Source organism: Patella vulgata, chromosome 6 (genome assembly GCF_932274485.2).
Source record: "Patella vulgata chromosome 6, xgPatVulg1.2, whole genome shotgun sequence".
NCBI classification, from domain to species: Eukaryota; Metazoa; Mollusca; class Gastropoda; family Patellidae; genus Patella; species Patella vulgata.
Window position 1 is genome coordinate 40408601 of NC_065884.2, and position 18765 is coordinate 40427365.

Consider the following 18765-nt stretch of genomic DNA (forward strand, 5'->3'; position numbering starts at 1 on the left):
ACTCTCCCTCATAGCACAATGAATGGCGTCTGTCCGTCTTCATTAGCCCAGTTCGGAGTAGAACAGTTGGACGTTAAACTCCATTTCATTTCATTTTCATTTTGCATCAAAAAGTATATAGGGGAATCGGGTTAATGTAGGCTTACTACGTACACAATAACTTCTCAACTGGCTTTGGTGGCTCGAAGATCGTTATTTCGCCATATCGACAGATGCATACGGCATGAACATGTCAAAGTTCATGGACTTTCTATGCTGCATTGTCGAGATATATAGGGAATCTCCTACCAGTCTTTTTGATATCTTTTGATATCAAAAAAGACGAGTAGGAGATTTTATTTATCACCCAACTCCTTCTTACATGCACAAATAGATAAATATAATTCTTTGCTGTAGATTTCACTTTTACTGAACATTGTTTCCATCACGGTCAATTGAATAACAATAGTTCATTTTTAATAAAAAAAAAAGTTACTTTTAATAAGAAATGAACTGTTCTTTGAAAATAAAAAAAAGTGGTTCCTTTTCAACTGACCAGTCAATTTCATGTAAAGCGATATCTCATAAGGAGATATCGCAGTAATTATGAAATATATCACACACGCGATATCTACTGTAGAATGTATTATTGGGTGATAAATTACCGTAAACATACCAATAATAAGAGAAAATCGTGTTATTGTATAGGTTCACTGCGCACACAATAACTTCCAGACTAGCTTTGGTGGCTCGAAGATGTTTATTTCACCGAATCGACAGATGCATAAGGTATGAACATCAGGGGCGCCGGAACGTCCGAGGGGCAGGGGGTCCAGGGGGGGGGGCCCTCTCTCTTTCTCGCCGGGGTTGAGTGGGGTGTCCGGGTGTCCACCCCCCAGAAAATTGTTGAAAATCGGGTGAAGAAATGTTGAAATTTGACGTCTTCTTGCAGGCTACCAGTTAAAACCTGTCAGATCAAAATAAAACGCAGATCACTAGAATCAATAACTTTCGACGTAGCATATCGAACAAAAATCTCAAATCCTGTCTTTATACTATTTCATCAGATTTATTCAAAAATATAAAATCTTGACATGACATATAATAATACGGCAACGTGTAACCGAAGTATATTTTGCGCTGCTGCGATCTAGCAATCAAATCTATAACTACCTTATACACGTTTACTTGTCGTCTCCCCTGTCCGCCCGCCAACAGTTTGTTTGTGGACACTCTACGGGTCACAATTTTTATCCGATTTTGACGAAACTTGACATATAGGTTTATCTCCCAAATATCTCGGTTCCTTTCGATATTGGTATGTATCGGATCGTAACTTCATGGATTATGGCCCCTGATTGTACGAAAAATTACGTTTTCAGCTTGTGGACACTCTAGCGGTCACAATTATTATCTGATTTAAAAAAAAAAACCGTTACACAGTATTGTTGGTTGAGTTCGGATGAAACTTGAAATATATGATCTTGGAGCCTTTCGATATTTGTGCATATCGGACCTTAACTTCCTATGAATTATGACCCCTAATTGAACGAAAAATCGCGTTTTTAGCCTGGAATCCATCAAGAGGTCACAATTTTTATCGGATTAAAAAAACCGCTTAAATATATCACCTTTACACCATTATGATGGTTGAGTTCCAATTTTGTGAAAATTGGACCGAAACTGCCGAACAAGATGGCTGCTCCCTGTACGTCAAGGTTGTAGGCCATCAATATAGAGGTCACAATTTTTATCCAATTTTGATGAAACTTAAAACATGTGTTTATATCCCAAAGATCTTGGTTGCTTTCGATATTCGCGAATAACGAACCGTAACTTCTTGAATTATGGCCCCTGATTGTACGAGAAAATCGCGATTTTAGCTTGTTGATCCTCTAGAGGCCACAACTTTGATCCGATTTTTAAAAAAAATCGTTTAAATATATCACCGTTCCACCATAATAAAGGTTAAGTTCGAATTTGGGGGAAATTGAAAGGAAACTGCCTGACTAAATGGCCACCCCGTGTACGCAAATTGTGTACAAGTATGTAATAAGAAGAGAGAGAAGAGAGAGAGAGAGAGAGAGAGAGAGAGAGATGGGGTTTAACGTCCACTCGACACAAACTAGGTCATTTCGAGACCAACATATGGTTTTTAATTTTATTTCAATAATTCGCTTGCGCGTAGGGCTCTTTAGCAGTGGGAGGAAACCGGAGGACCCGGAGAAAACCCACGAGGCTGGACAGGCGACCCTACTCCTTGTCATGTACAACCGGGGATTCGAAACCACGCCAGTTGACTCAATGACAGGCCGTATGATACAGCACACACGTGCTAACCATTCGGCCATCCAACCCCCCATGTAATAAGAAGGTTGTGCACCGTCTATAGGTCAAAATTTTTGTCCGATCTAGATGAAACTTAAAATATATCTTTATATCCGAAAGAGCTTAGTCCCTGTGGATATAACCATAATTTTCTGGATTATGGCCCCTGATTGTACGAAAAATCACTTTTGTTTTAGCTTGTTCTCTATCCATCTCTTGCAAAAGGTGGACGTATCTTGCCTGGCAAACGCTGGTTGTAAATCTGATAAAAAAAAAAATTGCGACCTATAGAGGGACGACAGGCTAAAAATGCGATTTTTCGTACAAGGGGCCACTTTCAAGGATGTTACCGTCCGATATGCGCGAATATCGAAAGGCCCCTGATTGTACGAAAAATCGTTTTTTTTTTCTTGGTTTTTTTAGCTGCTTCTCTTAACAGCTGGTTGTGAATAGAAGCAAACTCTGTGAACCGGCACCCAAGTCTCCATTCACTAACTGTAGACGAGCACGAGATGGGGACCCCCCTCCCCCTCCGTAAACCAATGCTCGAACACATATCAATTGTTAAAATCGGTTACAAGCGAGAGGGATGGTCAGACAATCTCATTGCTGGTGCACGAAAAACCGTTTAAAGGGCAGTCAGCAAAAAAGTAACGGCAGGGGGGGGGGTCAATTGGCCCCTTGTTTGAGGGCGGGGGGGGGGGGGGACATTTGCACCCATAACTCCGCCGTTCCGGCGCCCCTGATCAACATGCCAAAATTCATTAACTTGCATTATCGAGTTATATCACTGCAAAGTTCCCAGGACCCGGATTCAAGGCGAAGTTCGTGGGTTCAATAAACAAAAGGTAGTCCACGCTGCATCAAAAAGTACCCAAACCAGCTTTGATGGCAAAATGTTTTTCGTTTCACAGAATCAAGGGATGAATAAACTACGCGACTGCAAATTTAAGAAGCCTCCTATTGTATTTTCGAGATATATTACCATAAGCACCCGGATTCGAGGTGAGGTTCGTGGGTTTAATAAACAAAGGGTACGCCCAAGTTGCATCAAAAGGCACCCAGATCAGATACTTGGTGGCAATATGGTTTTTATTTCACAGAATCAAGGGATGAATAAACTACTAGACTGCAAAATTTCGAGATATTACCATACACATACTAAAATATATAGGAACCCGCGACCTCCATGCTAGCGAGCCAGCGTCTTATACTTAGCCACCGTGGCTCCAATTTCATTTCGAATCCGGGTGCTGGAATACGGGTGAGGTAGCGGGTTGATTAATCACCGGAATTCACCGGAATTGATTTACAATCACCGGAATTCACATCGAAAATCCCCGATTCCTCCCACAAAACCACTTTATTTTAAATGTAAAATACATTATAATATAACGAATAACTATTTTGATCTCTCCACAGGCCAGATGGAGGCGCTGTAAATGTATTTATTTGAACGACTACCGTAATTCTTTTCAAATATGTACATCATGATTATGATACCGTAGGGCGCGTCGGTTTGCGTCGAATTACCCAATAGGCCTAACTCCAAAATAACACAAAATAACAATTTGCGTCGAATTACCCAAAATCTCCAAAATAACACCCAATTACTCGAAAAATGTTGAGTGTGGAAAAACAAAGTAACAATTTAGTTGAATTTAAGTTAAGCCTCGCTGCTTTGTGCCCAAATCTGAGGTTCACGGAAGATAACTCGTGTATGTGATTTTTGTTGACAAAAAATAAATGTATACTTTCGTTGCAATTCGTTGTAATGTATTGTAATTTTAGAGATTGATTAATAGTTTATTAAAACAGTAACTATATGCATGAAACATATTATGGTATATATATAGTGCAATAAACAATTTAATATTATAGCTATGATTCTAGAGACAACCAACAAAAGGACAGTCAGCAAGAAAGTAAGGGCAGGGGGGCAATTGGCCCGTTGTTTGAGGGCGGGGGGGGGGGGCATTTGCACCCATAACTCCGCCGTTCCGGCGCCCCCGATGAACATGCCAAAATTCATTAACTTGCATTATCGAGTTATATCACTGAAAAGATCCCAGAACCCGGATTCAAGGCGAAGTTCGTTGGTTCAATAAACAAAAGGTAGTCCACGCTGCATCAAAAAGCACCGAAACCAGCTTTGATGGCCAAATGTTTTTCATTTCACAGAATCAAGGGATGAATAAACTACGCGACAGCAAATTTAAGAAGCCTCCTATTGCATTTTAGAGATATATTACCATAAGCACCCGGATTCGAGGTGGGGTTCGTGGGTTTAATAAACAAAGGGTACGCCCAAGTTGCATCAAAAGGCACCCAGACCAGATACTTGGTGGCAAAATGTTTTTTATTTCACAGAATCAAGGGATGAATACACTACAGACTGCAAAATTTTGAGATATTACCATACACATACTAAAATATAGGAACCCGCGACCTCCATGCTAGCAAGCCAGCGTCTTATACTTAGCCACCGTGGCTCCAATTTCATTTCGGATCCGGGTGCTGGAATACGGGTGAGGTAGCGGAAACTCGGCAAACCTCGGGAGATTCCGGTACCCTACATCTAACCTCGGCTGTATGATAGTAATTGATATGTACCTACGCCCATACATTTGCGATGCGGCTACCGGTTTACTTTAACAGGAAAACGTGCCGCTTTTACAAAAAAGTCCCAAAATGGCGTCTTTTGTCGAGTGTATATAACTAAACGAGCAGAGATATTTTCTCAAGGCTGCTGGTTTAATACAATTCCCTGGTAATTCCCCAAACCCAATGCCAAACTTGACGTTTGTTGATATAATACACTCCCCACAGAAATCTGCATGGGCGCAGCCATTTTTCATCCGGGGCCTTTAAAATAGTTCCAATATGGCGGAATTCGTCATACAGCCGAGATTAGATGCGGAGAATCTGTCGAGGTTTGCCGAATGATGCGGAGAATCTGTCGAGGTTTGCCGAATGAGGTAGCGGGTAGACTAATCACCGGAATTTATTTACAAACACCGGAATTCACTTCGAAAATCACCGATTCCTCCCACAAAACTACTTTATTTTAAATGTATAATACATAGAGGATATTTGTCGTTTTGTCGTGAATAACATATTTTATTTCATCGAGAAATAAACGTTTTCTTGCTTAGAGATGAAATAAAATATGTTATTCACGACAAAACGACAAATGTTCTATTTATTTTATGATTTTACAATCATTTTAGGTAAAAACAACTAGCCAGTGGAATAACACTTTTATTTCACTGATAAAACGCGGTATTTCACTACTGATCATAAAATAAATTATAATATAACGAATAACTATTTTGATCTCTCCACAGGCCAGATGGAGGCGCTATAAATATATTTATTTGAACTACTACCGGAATTCATTTCAAATATATGCATCATGATTATGATAACGTAGGGCGCGTCGGGTTGCGTCGATTTACCCAATAGGCCTAACTCCAAAATAACACAAAATAACAATTTGCGTCGAATTACCCAATAACTCCAAAATAACACCCAATTACTTCAAAAATGTTGACTGTGGAAACACAAAATAACAATTTAGTTGTGCTTTGTGCCCAAATCTGAGATTCACGGAAGATAACTCGTGTATGTGATTTTTGTTGACAAAAAATAAATGTATACTTTCGTTGCAATTCGTTGTAATGTATTGTAATTTTAGAGGTTGATTAATAGTTTATTAAAACAGTAATTGTGTGCATGAAACATATTATGGTAACTATATAGTGCAAAAAACAATTTAATATTATAGCTATGATTCTAGAGACAATCAACAAAAGGACCCTGTCAACAAACAGGTTAAACATAAATCTGAACTTCATATCCACTGCAAATTAATTATTAAAATAACGACTAAACACGTCAGTGTTGATTTAAGGAATAATCAGTAAGGATCAAGCCGAAATTGTGTCACCACTGTGTTTTTGCACTTTATTTTATCTGAACTGCTTTATAAACAATATTTTATTCAGGATGTCTGAATGGGATTGGGGAACAGACTTAGCCTATGTAAAACCCATCTCCCTAGATAATATACATACATAATATTAAAACAAAGGAACAAAATGGGTGTATTTACACAGTTAAAATGACAAACACATATATAGATATATGTAAATACATTATGATGAGATGGATGGCAGTGTACAATATATATTATAGGTTACATCATCACATAAATTTAAAACTAATATTGTAAATTAAAACTGTTAATGAGCAAGATTAAAATCTGTTTGGCATGTCAATAAACTTGTGGACTTGATTAAAAATATTGTTGTTTACATCGGTACAGTGGGTTGTGGACCCGAAAAAGAGATAGTTAATGTTTTTATGATCGTATTGTAATTTGTCTATGGTTTCCTTTCGTGCATTTGAATATAAGGAGTATTGCAAGAGGTAGTGATGAGGATCTTTAAAAATGTGACCACAGAGGCATGCGGGGCTGTCAGCAACGTGTCTGAGGTATTTGCGGCCCTGTAGGTCAGAACATCGGAGTATAAGACTTAGTTTACTATGGATTATCTGGAGTTTCCGCTGACCGTTGTAGTAAACTGATGGAATTTTTATATCTGATTTGGAGAGATGGTCGGAGAATATTTTAAGAGTTCTTGAGTTTCTTGCAGGGGGGGGGGGGGGCTGAGTTTTATTCCACTCTCTTATACTGGATGGAATAAATGAGTTAAAAAATATTTCAGTACGACATCGAATTTCTTTAATTTTATCTTCGTTTTGAAATGAATATGTATTTGTTGGTTCCAGATTTATTAGATTCTTAAGATAGGGAGGGGTCAGGTTATTTATAATTTTGTATAGTAATTTTTATTTGTGTCGATTTCGTCGTTCTTTGAGTGGAATAAACCCAGTTTCCTCGTAGAGGGAAGCGTGGCTAGTACCTTAACTGCCCCACAAATAGTGCGTAGTGCATCAAGCTGAAAGGATTCGAGATTATTAGATAAGTAGGCAATGCACCCGTCCCAGATAACATCGGCATAGTCAAAGTGCGGCAGAATGAAAGAAGAATAAAAGGTGTTTAGCGATTTTCTGTTTAAGCGATATTTCAAGGAGCGTAGGCAGTTTACTAATTTTGATACTTTACTAATTATACTATCAATGTGGCTGTTCCTGTACAATTGGTTTGAAAAGTAAGTCCAAGATGTTTGTGTTCAGTTACTTCATTTATTCTAATTGATTTCATTAAAAGGGGTAGTTTCACAATATTGCGTTTACTCGTGAGGGTTAGGGTTTCTGTCTTTAGGGGGTTAAATGTCACTAGCCTCGTTTCCGCCCATGCATTGATTTTTTGTAAATCTTTGTTTAGGGTAACTGGCACTACGCGCGCCTCTGGATCATTTATTTTTAAATACAGAGGTGTCATCTGCAAATAGTCTAATGTTTGATTGTATATCATCTACAATGTCGTTGATATATAATAAAAATAATAGTGGTCCCAATACACTGCCTTGTGGGACACCAGCGGGGATTCCCCTGGAGTTCGAGGAGGTTCCATGTATAACGACGCATTGCTGTCGGTCATGCTACAACGGATTATCTATGAAAACACCCAAACCATTATTGATGAGACTTTATTTGATTGGCTTATTATTACCAAGTTAATTTTCGAATTAGTGTTCTAGAGTGTCGCGCTGCAACCTCTAGCTGGTCGGTCAACTCTGGCTTGCGGCTGTGGTTTCGATCCCTGATGTGAGCGTATGTGGCTTGGGGATAGAGGCGCCTTCTCAACCTCGTGGGTTTACTCCGGGTACTCCGGTTTCCTCCCACAGGAAAGACCCATGCGCGTGCGCTAAGATAATAATAATAAAAGAAAATAAGCGGACGTTAAACACTAAGAACAACAACCACGAATAAACTTAGCTCATCTACACTGAGAACGTTTTGCTCCACATACAAGAAATGTTAGGTTTGACATTTTACATGGATTACTGCTGTGTTCTTACCATATTGTGTTTCCCCGAGTTGAACATCTGGAAATATCATTTTACAGCAGATACATTCTAGTTTGATATTAATGCAAAATATAAGTAAATACAATTTTTGGGGCGAATTCCGATTTTCTCAAAGTGAATTCCGGTGTTTTAAAGTAATTTATTATTAATGTAAAATATTAGTAAAAGCCAAGGTCTTAAGTGCAAATTCAGATATTTTGTATGTGAATTCCGGTGTTTTAAATTAATTTATTATTAGTGTAAAATATTAGGAAGTACGAAGGGCCGAAATGCGAATTCCGATATTTTGAAAGTGAATTCCGGTGTTTATGTTTTTAATGTGAATTCCGGTCACTGCGGTGTTTTAAAGTAATTTATTATTAATGTAAAATATTAGTAAGTACGAAGGTCTGAAATGCGAATTCCGATACGTTGAAAATGAATTCCGATGTTTATATGTTTTCAAAGTGAATTCCGGTGTTTATATGCATATTTTCAATGTCCGATTTTCTCAAAGTGAATTCCGGTGTTTTAAAGTAATTTATTATTTATTTAAAATATTAGTAAATATCATGGGCTTTATAATACATAAGTTCCATGTAAACACGAAGGTCTTAAGTGCGAATTCCGATATTTTGAAAGTGAATTCCGGCGTTTATATGTTTTCAATGTGATTTCCGGTGAATTTAGGTGTTTAAAAGTAGTTTATTATTAATGTAAAATATTAGTAAATACGAAGGTCTTAAGTACGATTTCCGATATGTTGAAAGTGAATTCCGATGTTTATATGTTTTCAAAGTGAATCCCGGTGATGTAAAGTAATTTATTATTAATGTAATATATTAGTAAATACGAAGGTCTTCAGTGAGAATTCCGGTGAGAATGTTGAAAGTGAATTCCGGTGTTTATATGATTTCAATGTGAATTCCGGTGATTTTATGTGTTTTAAAGTAATCTTTATTAATATTAATGGAAAATATAAGTAAATATGAAGATTTTATGGGCGAATTCTGATATCTTCAAAGTGAATTCCGGTAACCATAAGTGAATTCCGGTGATTGTAAATGAATTCCGGTGTATGGGTTTCGTCAAATAATATTGTAAGTTAAAATTATGAATGAAATGCTGATAAAAGACGCTTATTGATGAATTACAAATAGGTTCTACACAACTGTTTTACTTCTCAAATTGGACGAGTTACAAGAATTTCTCCACAAATGTCGAGTAATTTGCTTTTAATGATCAAAATATCGGATTTACGAATCATAGAAGAAGAAGAAGAAGAAGAAGAAGAATTGTTTTATTAATGTGTCACACATTGTACAATAGCAATAAAAACACAATTTGCGAAAAAACAAAAATTATAAGTGTACAATGTCCGGCCTTTAAGGCCTACGAGACACAACAAGCATGATTTTAATCATCTACATTCGAAGATAAAAAAAAAATAAATATATACATGTAGTAACAAAGATAAAAATAAAATGAAAATTTGAATCGTACTAACAATAATATTTTCCTATTACATGTTCTTTAGTATTTTAGCAATCACAATATAAATCGATTAGAATAAGAACACATTAAGTAACTAAAAACGAATAGGCATATAAGATAAAAGTAATCAAAGTGTCATCATATGTTAAAATATTTTCTGCGATAAAACATTTTTTTAACAGTGACAGCTAGGATTTTTACCAGGTGCGAATTGGTCATTAGGGAACATAGCTGGTGAGTTGGTGTCAGTGTTGGGAAATGTGGGTTTATGGTGGCTGCGGCGTTCCATAGCTTTCGTCTCAGGTCAAAGTAGCAATCACATGTACACAAGAAGTGAGTCTCATCCTCTATATTTGACGTGTGGCAATAATTACATTTTCTGTCTGTTAATAATGTCACTGGTCTTACAAAACGTCCAGTTTCTGTTGCTAAAGGCAATGACCCACAACGTAATTTTGCTAAAACACTACGTTGCGATCTGTCGAGTATACATTTTACATAAGGTTCGACATACAATGAGTGCTTAAATAGCCTATATGTTCTTAATTTGTTACCATTAATTAACCCCTTATCATTCCATAGGCCCTGATACCAGAGCCTACAATCTAACGCATTTAGTGCTTCTTTTAGAGATAAAAAAATAGTTTTGCGAATATTGAATAAATCAGGAATTGGGATTTGCAATTCAACCATTAGATTTATTACAGTGTTGTTCCAGGACTTTCTGAATTTAAAAGACCACACCTTAACCTTACTAACAAGGCGTGTTGATTCTACACATGATAATCTTCTCCAGAATCTAATAATTTCTACTTTCTGTTTTGTAAAGTTTGATGTCCAACCCATATCACCACGGACTGCCAAATTTGGTGTTTTACTTCCCACGCCTAAGAAAAAACGACAGGCTCTATTCTGGACGTTATTAACGCATCTAAATTCTCTAGTGCCCCAAATTGCCGATCCGTAGGATAAGATGGGTTGGACTAAATTAGTATACAGAGTATTAAAAACATCATATGACATGCCCCCGACACATTTAAATTTACTAATTATAGTACACAGAGCTCTGTTAGCAGATTTAGCTATCTCTTTTGCAGTGTAAATAAGGTCAACTGATTCGTGTAACCATAACCCCAAGTACTTATATTATAGGCATGTGAGTAATCAATGGTGTTACTACCACAAGTAAATTTTCTACATGACCTGCTGGTTGAATTAGGGCGGTAGTGAACGATTTTCGTTTTTGAGATATTGATTTGGATTCGCCATTTACCGCACCAATTAGCAACACAGTCCAGCATACACTGCAGCGAGTCCTCGTCTGGGGCTAAAAGAGCTATGTCATCTGCATATAATAATAGACTAACTATACTGTTATCAATTTCAATACCACATTTAAGGTTATTAATCTCTTCAACTAAATCGTTAATAAAAACAGAAAATAAAGTAGGGGATAGGACGCAGCCAAATTGTTTTACACCACTGTGAACTTCAAATTCATCAGTTAGATACCCGTTTACGTTGATAACAGATCGATTATTTTCATACAGAGATATTATATTTTTATAGAACTTTCCTTTCACACCCAGCTTCATTAATTTGTACCATAGACAGTCTCTATGAATTCGATCAAAAGCCTTCAAGGCATCAATATAACATATAAATGTACTCTTTTTGGATACCTTTCTGTTATTTACAATAGAGTATAGATATGCTCTAATGTGCTCCTCTCTTTGCGGAACCCATTCTGCTCATCAGCAAGAAGGTTGTTTGCTTCTAGCCATTTGGAGAAACGAGAGTTTAAGATTTCGGCATATAACTTACACGGAATGGAGATTAGGGATATGCCTCGATATCCAAGGGGGTTGCGGGGGTCAGTATCTGGTTTACTGATGGGTTTAATTATACTCTTTTTCCATAAGTCGGGGATAACATGATTTTCAAAACAAAACTTGAAAAGATTAAACAAAATATCAATACAATGACTATTTTTAAGACTATATTAAATTTAAATATTGTCATTGTAAAAGGTGACAAATCACTTACAATCACAACACAATAAACTATTTTAAAGGGGCGTGTTCGTGTCATACGCCGTAGTTAATTTGTTTTGTGCGTTCCTTGAATTAAAACAGAAGAGAGAGTTTAAGTTCCAATACTGTATTGTGTAATCATATTAAAATACAAAATCAATATAATATAATGTACAATTTTAAGTCAATAGATTTACAAATGAACTATGAGTTATAAAAGGATGGGGGGGGGGGGGCTAACTCACTTGGCTGTGCAGAGGCACTATTTGTAAATCACGTTATATTGGTAAGCGAAGGAGGTGACACGTGGACTTGATAAGCGGGCGTAGCTGCCGAATTGTCATTTAGACGTAAATTAGTTACATTCAAGGCCGCAGATTCCGGGGGGGGGGGGGGAGGCGTCCCCCCACCCCTGGATTTTCACTGGGGGGGGGGGGGATTTCATATGCCTCGTCCCCCCCCCCCCAGAAAAATGCATCGATAAAATTTCAAAAGTCTTATTTTCAGCCCGGGAAACGTAGCCTATATTTCCGAACATGCCGATGTACAATGCCCAGAAATGGTCTCAGATAGCATTTTGAGGCATCCTAATTTTAAAAAATCTTCCGGAGAAGGCACCAAGACCCCCGCTAAATGCGCGCCTGTAGCGCACGTGGCGTATGCCTTCGCCCGCCGTACTCTGTCAGCGTCTCCCAAAACTTGAGTCCTATTTTCAGGCTGAGGATATTTCCCCTTGGTTCAAAAATGACCGGTCTTTGATGTAACCCAGATCTGAGAATGATCTCTTCATGACCTCAGCAGCTTATGCTCAGAGCTGGCCACTTGAGAAATTATTCATCACATTTTCATTCGTGATCGGCAATTTAGTAGCCTACCTATATCCCTATATTGCGAGGACTTCTTTGATTAATCAGTCCATATCATCTGTGGTTTACTGTTTATATTTTTAAAGTTTAATAAACATACATTATGCAAGAGCTAAATCAGATTATTGCAAGTCTTTATTTAGGCTTCAGATGTCATAAAAATTATAAATTAGATCTTTATTTACACAACAAGCACAAAATCAACTCTGTAGACCCACGGATGGCTTAGATTCGGCTAGGATTTAAACAGGATTTCGTTGATTTATTACATTTTTAAATGGCGTCGTAAGCGGAGATTAACCGTTACGTTGACGTCATACTCCCGGAAATAATTTTAGATCGAGGCTAAATGATAGATTGTACGAAGCGAGACCGCTGTTGAGCGAGGCCGCATGTCAGTCAATTTGATTGAAAGTTCGATATACATATATACGGCCTTGATATTATGTTTAGTTGTGGTTAAAATGAGAGTTTAGATGTCGGTATTATAGGCTACGCTCTTTTGTCACTTGCGTTTACAGAAAAATTATAGAAATTGATAAACATCGCAGCTAACATCACCCCAGTTGAATTGCAGCTCCATTGGATCACTGTTCGGGAGTTACGCAGGCCTACCAGGCCTACCAGTTACAGTACAAGAGTACACGCAGGCTAACAATATGCCTCATTGATTTGGTCCATTCCTTTCAAACTTTCGCTTCTTATCTATATATTAAAAGTCTTATTTTTCATTTGTAGTAAAAATAAATGTGATACGAATTGAACTGCAACCCCGTCTCAAACCACAGCCATTGAAAACATTAGTAATAATCGAGATTATGTAGGTGGTGTTAACGCCTGTCAATCAAACGATCGTCTATTCTCGGAGACGGTGAAGAGAGAATTGACTCCCATTTCTAATCAAAAATTACAATGGTGATAACTTTGTTCAGAATAAAGTAATATGACTGAAATTTTCAATATATTATTCTTTCATCATCTATTTTTGAACTGTTATAGCAAGAATGGCAAACTCTCTATTAAAATCTCCCATAATGTATCTTAATAAATATTTGTAACTTTTGTAATATTTTAAAGGGGCGTGTTCGTGTCATACGCCGTAGTAATTTGTTTTATGCGTTCCTTGAATTAAAACAGAAGAGAGTTTAAGTTCCAATACTGTATTGTCTCAAATCATAATAAAATACAAAATCAATATAATATACAATTTTAAGATAATAGATTAACAAAATGAACTATGATTTATAAAAGGAATGGGGGGGGGGGGAGCTAACTCACTTGGCTGTGCAGAGGCACTATTTGTTACACGTATAATTATAGGAGGCGACACGTGTTCCGGATAGGTGGCGTAGCTGCCGATGTGTCATATAGACGTAAATAAAATGCATCTAAATTTGGTTAATCATTTGCTTGTTTGATTTAGCTCTTACAGCTTACATATGCAACTTACGCTTATATATGAAAAGTATATACGATTTAGCGCGCATATTAAAGTGCAGCCAACACTTTTAAGCTCAAACTGAACATAGACTAACGAATATATTTTATAAACCATATGCTGCCATGGTTAGTAAGTATTGAAATATAGTGAAAAAGCTTAACGAACATTTAAACGTAAAATTAAAAAATACCATTACGGCTGTCTAATATGTGATCCGTAACCTATGCTTAATAAGTAAATAATTAAACCAAGCGAAACTTATAAATATATAAGATAACTAACGTAGGGGAAATAACATATATACAAGAAGTAATGTTTGACTAAATAAAATATAATGGAGAATAAAATCATGTAAGAATATATATATGTAAATAACATTTTAGCGGATGAGGACAGCAAAACAGAATAACGTGGCTTACCTTGAATTAAAACAGAAGAGAGTTTAAGTTCCAATACTGTATTGTGAAGAAGCTGAGTCCAACATTCGTATTTAAAGGCAGGTTAAGGATTAACTCATCGAAGACACCTGATTAGTCAGTTGTGGTCACATGGGGTTTAAACCTGCCATGGTCCGAGTGCTTCAGGCCTAATTGACATCCATTGTTTTAGTTAATCCTTTAGTTCTGCTTCATTTGGGAAATACAGTATTGGTAGACATAACTCTCTCAACATGGTAGCCAACTTAATTTATGAGGGTGATTAATTTATTTTAAAACAATGAACTAAAGATTATATCAAGGGATATTAATCTGAAAAGGCTGCCACGTGTATTTAGCCAATTCTAAGTGACTGCCTATAATCTACCCCTCTATAATATCCCCAGTGTTCGTTTTTGCTTTTGTCCTCAAAAGCTAAGCAAGTAAAACCAAAAATTCAAGAAAAATAACATATACATGAATATATAATAATGAAATGTAAATTAAGATTGAAGTACCGTTCTCAACCCTGTGAAGGTACCGTATGCCCAAAGTTATCACTGTACATAGGGTTTTTGTGAACTATGATCTAGGGCGTATAGATAATTTTGATGCGCGACCAATATGTAGACATTAAATTGTTGTCTTAAGATTCGCGTCAACTTATACGCCTGTGATAAGGAGATCCTTACGCGGTTAGTTACAGGGTGTGATGTATTGGTGATGTTGTTAATATACTGGAGGTTAGGATAGTCGAGGGTTAGATAAGGCCAAAAGGAGTTGGAGACTCTTAGATTAGAAATATATGAAGGGTGACTAAATGTGTAGTATGAAGGACATAGTGGGAGGTGAACAATCGGGATGGTAACACACTCTGAGCCTGATGTTACCTCTAAAAGTAACTTAAGGTGCGACTTACGTTTAAAATATAATTTATATAAAAGCATCATAACAATGATGCAACACAAAAGGATCGATACTATGCCAAAATGATCCAATGGTGTATCCGAAGAGTTAGCCAGGTCTTCAGTAGTATCTGACGCATGGAATTTGTAATCGAATGACGGTAGCTCAGATGAGGCTTGGACTTTCTTGGCTAATACAAGTGCTGTTGTGAGTGTGCGCATTTTACAAAGAATGAAGATACATGCCAAAGAACAAAGTACAGATAATGTCATTGACGCGATAACAAGAATACTTTTATTATCAAAGAATGATGACTCGATTGGAACATCATTATTAATCATAGATTCCGAAAGTGATTTGAATATAATAGAATCATGTTTTGCGCGTTTTACCATGCGTTTAAGACTCAGATGATTTGCGTTATCATCAGCTATTAGTGATGAGAATTGGTGCTGGTAAATATGAAATTGTGGTAGATTAGTAACGTTAATAGGTGCAGGAAAAGTTGTATCTCCTGCCACAGAAAAACCATGCGTTGACCGGAAGCACAGTTTATGGCTATGAGTGGGGTGTTATACAGTATAACTGAAGAGGGCGTTAACTCTAACACAGTGCTAGGCAAAGAATTCATTCGAAATCTGAAGTTACACAAGTTTCTAATCCCATGCTTATCGTCTAAAAAGAGCGAGAGCTCGCAAGATGACACAGTGCCAGCTGACAATGCCAGCTTGTTAACACAATACAGGTTGTCTATACCTTCACAATTTTGAATAAGTTTGAAGTTAAAAGAAACATAATGCTGGTGATCGTGAGATATGGCAAAATATTGTTGCAAGTCCAAGAGTTGGGTCACATGAGAGGAGGAGGCGTTGATTGGTACAGGCAGAGACACAATTTCATATAAATTAAGATGATGAGTGTTGCTTATTATTGGTACTTTTAATGATATATATAGTTTACTACGGTTACGTGAAAGAATAAATTGGGCATTAGAATAATAATACTGAGCGTGTGGTTGAAGGAGCTTAAATTGAGGGTATTTCCTCGTGATCAAATTGTGAATTTGATGGAGAGTACGTTGCAATGTATGCGGTGGCACTATTAATGGCGACAATTTATTTTGTACCAGTGAATGAATACCTAATTTAAGATCTTCAACATAAGCATTCACTACCGTGGCCTGTTGCATTTGGTCCGTGAGTAAATGGGACATTGCAACAAATGTTTCTCTCATATTGTTGTAGGTTGTTTGGATGTTATTCGTTGCAAATACTATGGCATCATGGTTTTGTTTAATGCCCAGTATCGCATTGTTGATACGATGATCCACTGTTGACATAAACGAAGAAAAGTGATCGGCGTGCTGGGTCAATTCCTGTGCGATCTTGTGATTTTGTCTCGATAAAGCATTAATATGTTTTGCTAGTAGATCAACATCCTTTACTGTAGCCGTGCCAAATAGACTCCGAGAGATTTGGCCAATGAATCCGAGAATTGCTCGCTTGGATCTAACCTTTGTTACAGATGTTATCTCCGGAATTAGCTTCTTGATCTGAATGTTCGTATTATTTAGGTTAGAAGCTGTCTGGGCCTTGATTTGGTTCAATGTCTGAATAATCTGTTGAATGAAGGCACATGTGTCGTTATGGTGTTGGCAGTGTACGTTGGCTGGCATGGCTGGAACGATTGGAAGGGCTAATTCAAATGTATGAATCCAATTGTCCACACCGAATGTCACGGTCTGGGCACGCGCGGGCTTGAAAAGAACACCGTAGTTGATCCGTTGAATGACCTTGGGAGACGCAGTTGGAAGAAGAATTAGTCCAATGATGAAAAGAATCCATGTACGGGATGAATCTGTAAGTATACGAAAGTGAAAGATGATAGTTATATCCAATGAATAACAAGAATGGGTAAATACGGTACTCTGCATTTATCCGCAGCACTATGAAACAGAGAGGAGGGTCTCTCTTATAACAAATTGGTATAACTATCATTATAAAGAAAGATAAAATTTTACGAGATTTAACTTGATTTTGTAAAGTAACGAGTTCGGAATTTTCGTCTCCTGGCTTTACCATCCACGGTCTTTTTGATGTGGAAACTCTGGATCATATCGGAGTCAATTTTATCAGCAGAAAGCCAACACGAATCTCTTTGGTCCTTGATTTTAACACGATACTCCCTGTTTCCCATGTGCATGTGAGAACTCAGTATCTTGGTGACGTCCGGTTTCTGACCTGTTGGTGGGTCTACCTGGGTTAATACGTCGTAAACCGAATTATCATCAGGGGTGTTGTCAACTAATGCAGGTGTATCCTTGTTTGAATGTATCATTTGTTGGCTTCCATCGGCAGAAGTACACACAGGTGGTGCATCGGATGTAAGCTGCTTGTCCGACGGAAGTGAATCGTTCGTCGCGGGTGTGTCGACTTGCGATGGGACTAACTTGTTTGCGGTTGAATCCTCTTCGCTAAGAAAGGGTTTTAGCCGACTTGCGTTGGTAAATGAAGGCTCCTCCTTGTCATTTTCGCAACTTCGTAACTTGTAGGTGAAATTAGGCCCCTCAAGAACGATGTAGTATGGGCCAATGTACTTCGGTTGAAGTTTTGGTGAAAGACCCTTTTTCTTCTTGACATTGGAAAGCCAAACTTTGTCTCCTATCTTAAAAGTCGGAATCTTCGCTCGTTTGTCGTGATAGATCTTATTAATGTCTTGTCGCCGCTTTGTGTTCTCGGTAGCTATCTCACGGGCAATTTTCAGGTGTTCCTGTAGCTGCTTGACGTGCGATACAGCGTTTTTACCTATTGTCTCTTTAGGTATCATCTCCAAATCGAATGGAAAAACCATTTCCCTTCCAAAGACAAGATGGAATGGAGAGAATTCAGTCGTTTGTGATAAGCTTGCTCGAAAGGACATCATGATGGAAGGTAGTATAGACGGCCAGTTGGTCTGTTGATCGTTACAATATGCTCGTATACATTTCTCAATATCCGCGTTACGACGTTCACGGGTGGCGTTGGTTTGAGGGTGATACGAGCTGGTACTAACCTTCTTGACCTAGAACAGTTCACAGACCGCGCCAACGAGTTTGGACATGAACGCTGCCCCGCGATCGCTTACTAGAGTTCTTGGAAAACCATACCGTGTGAATATTTCGGTATATAGAATGCGTGCAACTTCCGGTGCATCTTGCGTTTTTGTGGCCAAGCATTCTGTCCAACCCGTATAGGCATCAACGATCAGAAGAGCATGTTTGAAACCACCTTCGCTTGTTGGTAATGGCCCAATAAAATCAATATGAAGGCGAGAGAACGGTTCTTC

The 18765-nt window shown here is 37.7% G+C and overlaps 1 protein-coding gene across 1 annotated transcript; it reads right to left on the reverse strand.

Moving 5' to 3' along the window:
- Positions 1-15029: 15029 nt before the first annotated feature.
- LOC130013243 (uncharacterized) lies at positions 15030-18479 on the reverse strand. Its single transcript, XM_056102037.1, has one exon. It carries the CDS (start codon positions 17372-17374, stop codon positions 15875-15877), a length of 1500 nt encoding a protein of 499 aa, XP_055958012.1. The 5' UTR covers positions 17375-18479; the 3' UTR covers positions 15030-15874.
- Positions 18480-18765: the final 286 nt, after the last annotated feature.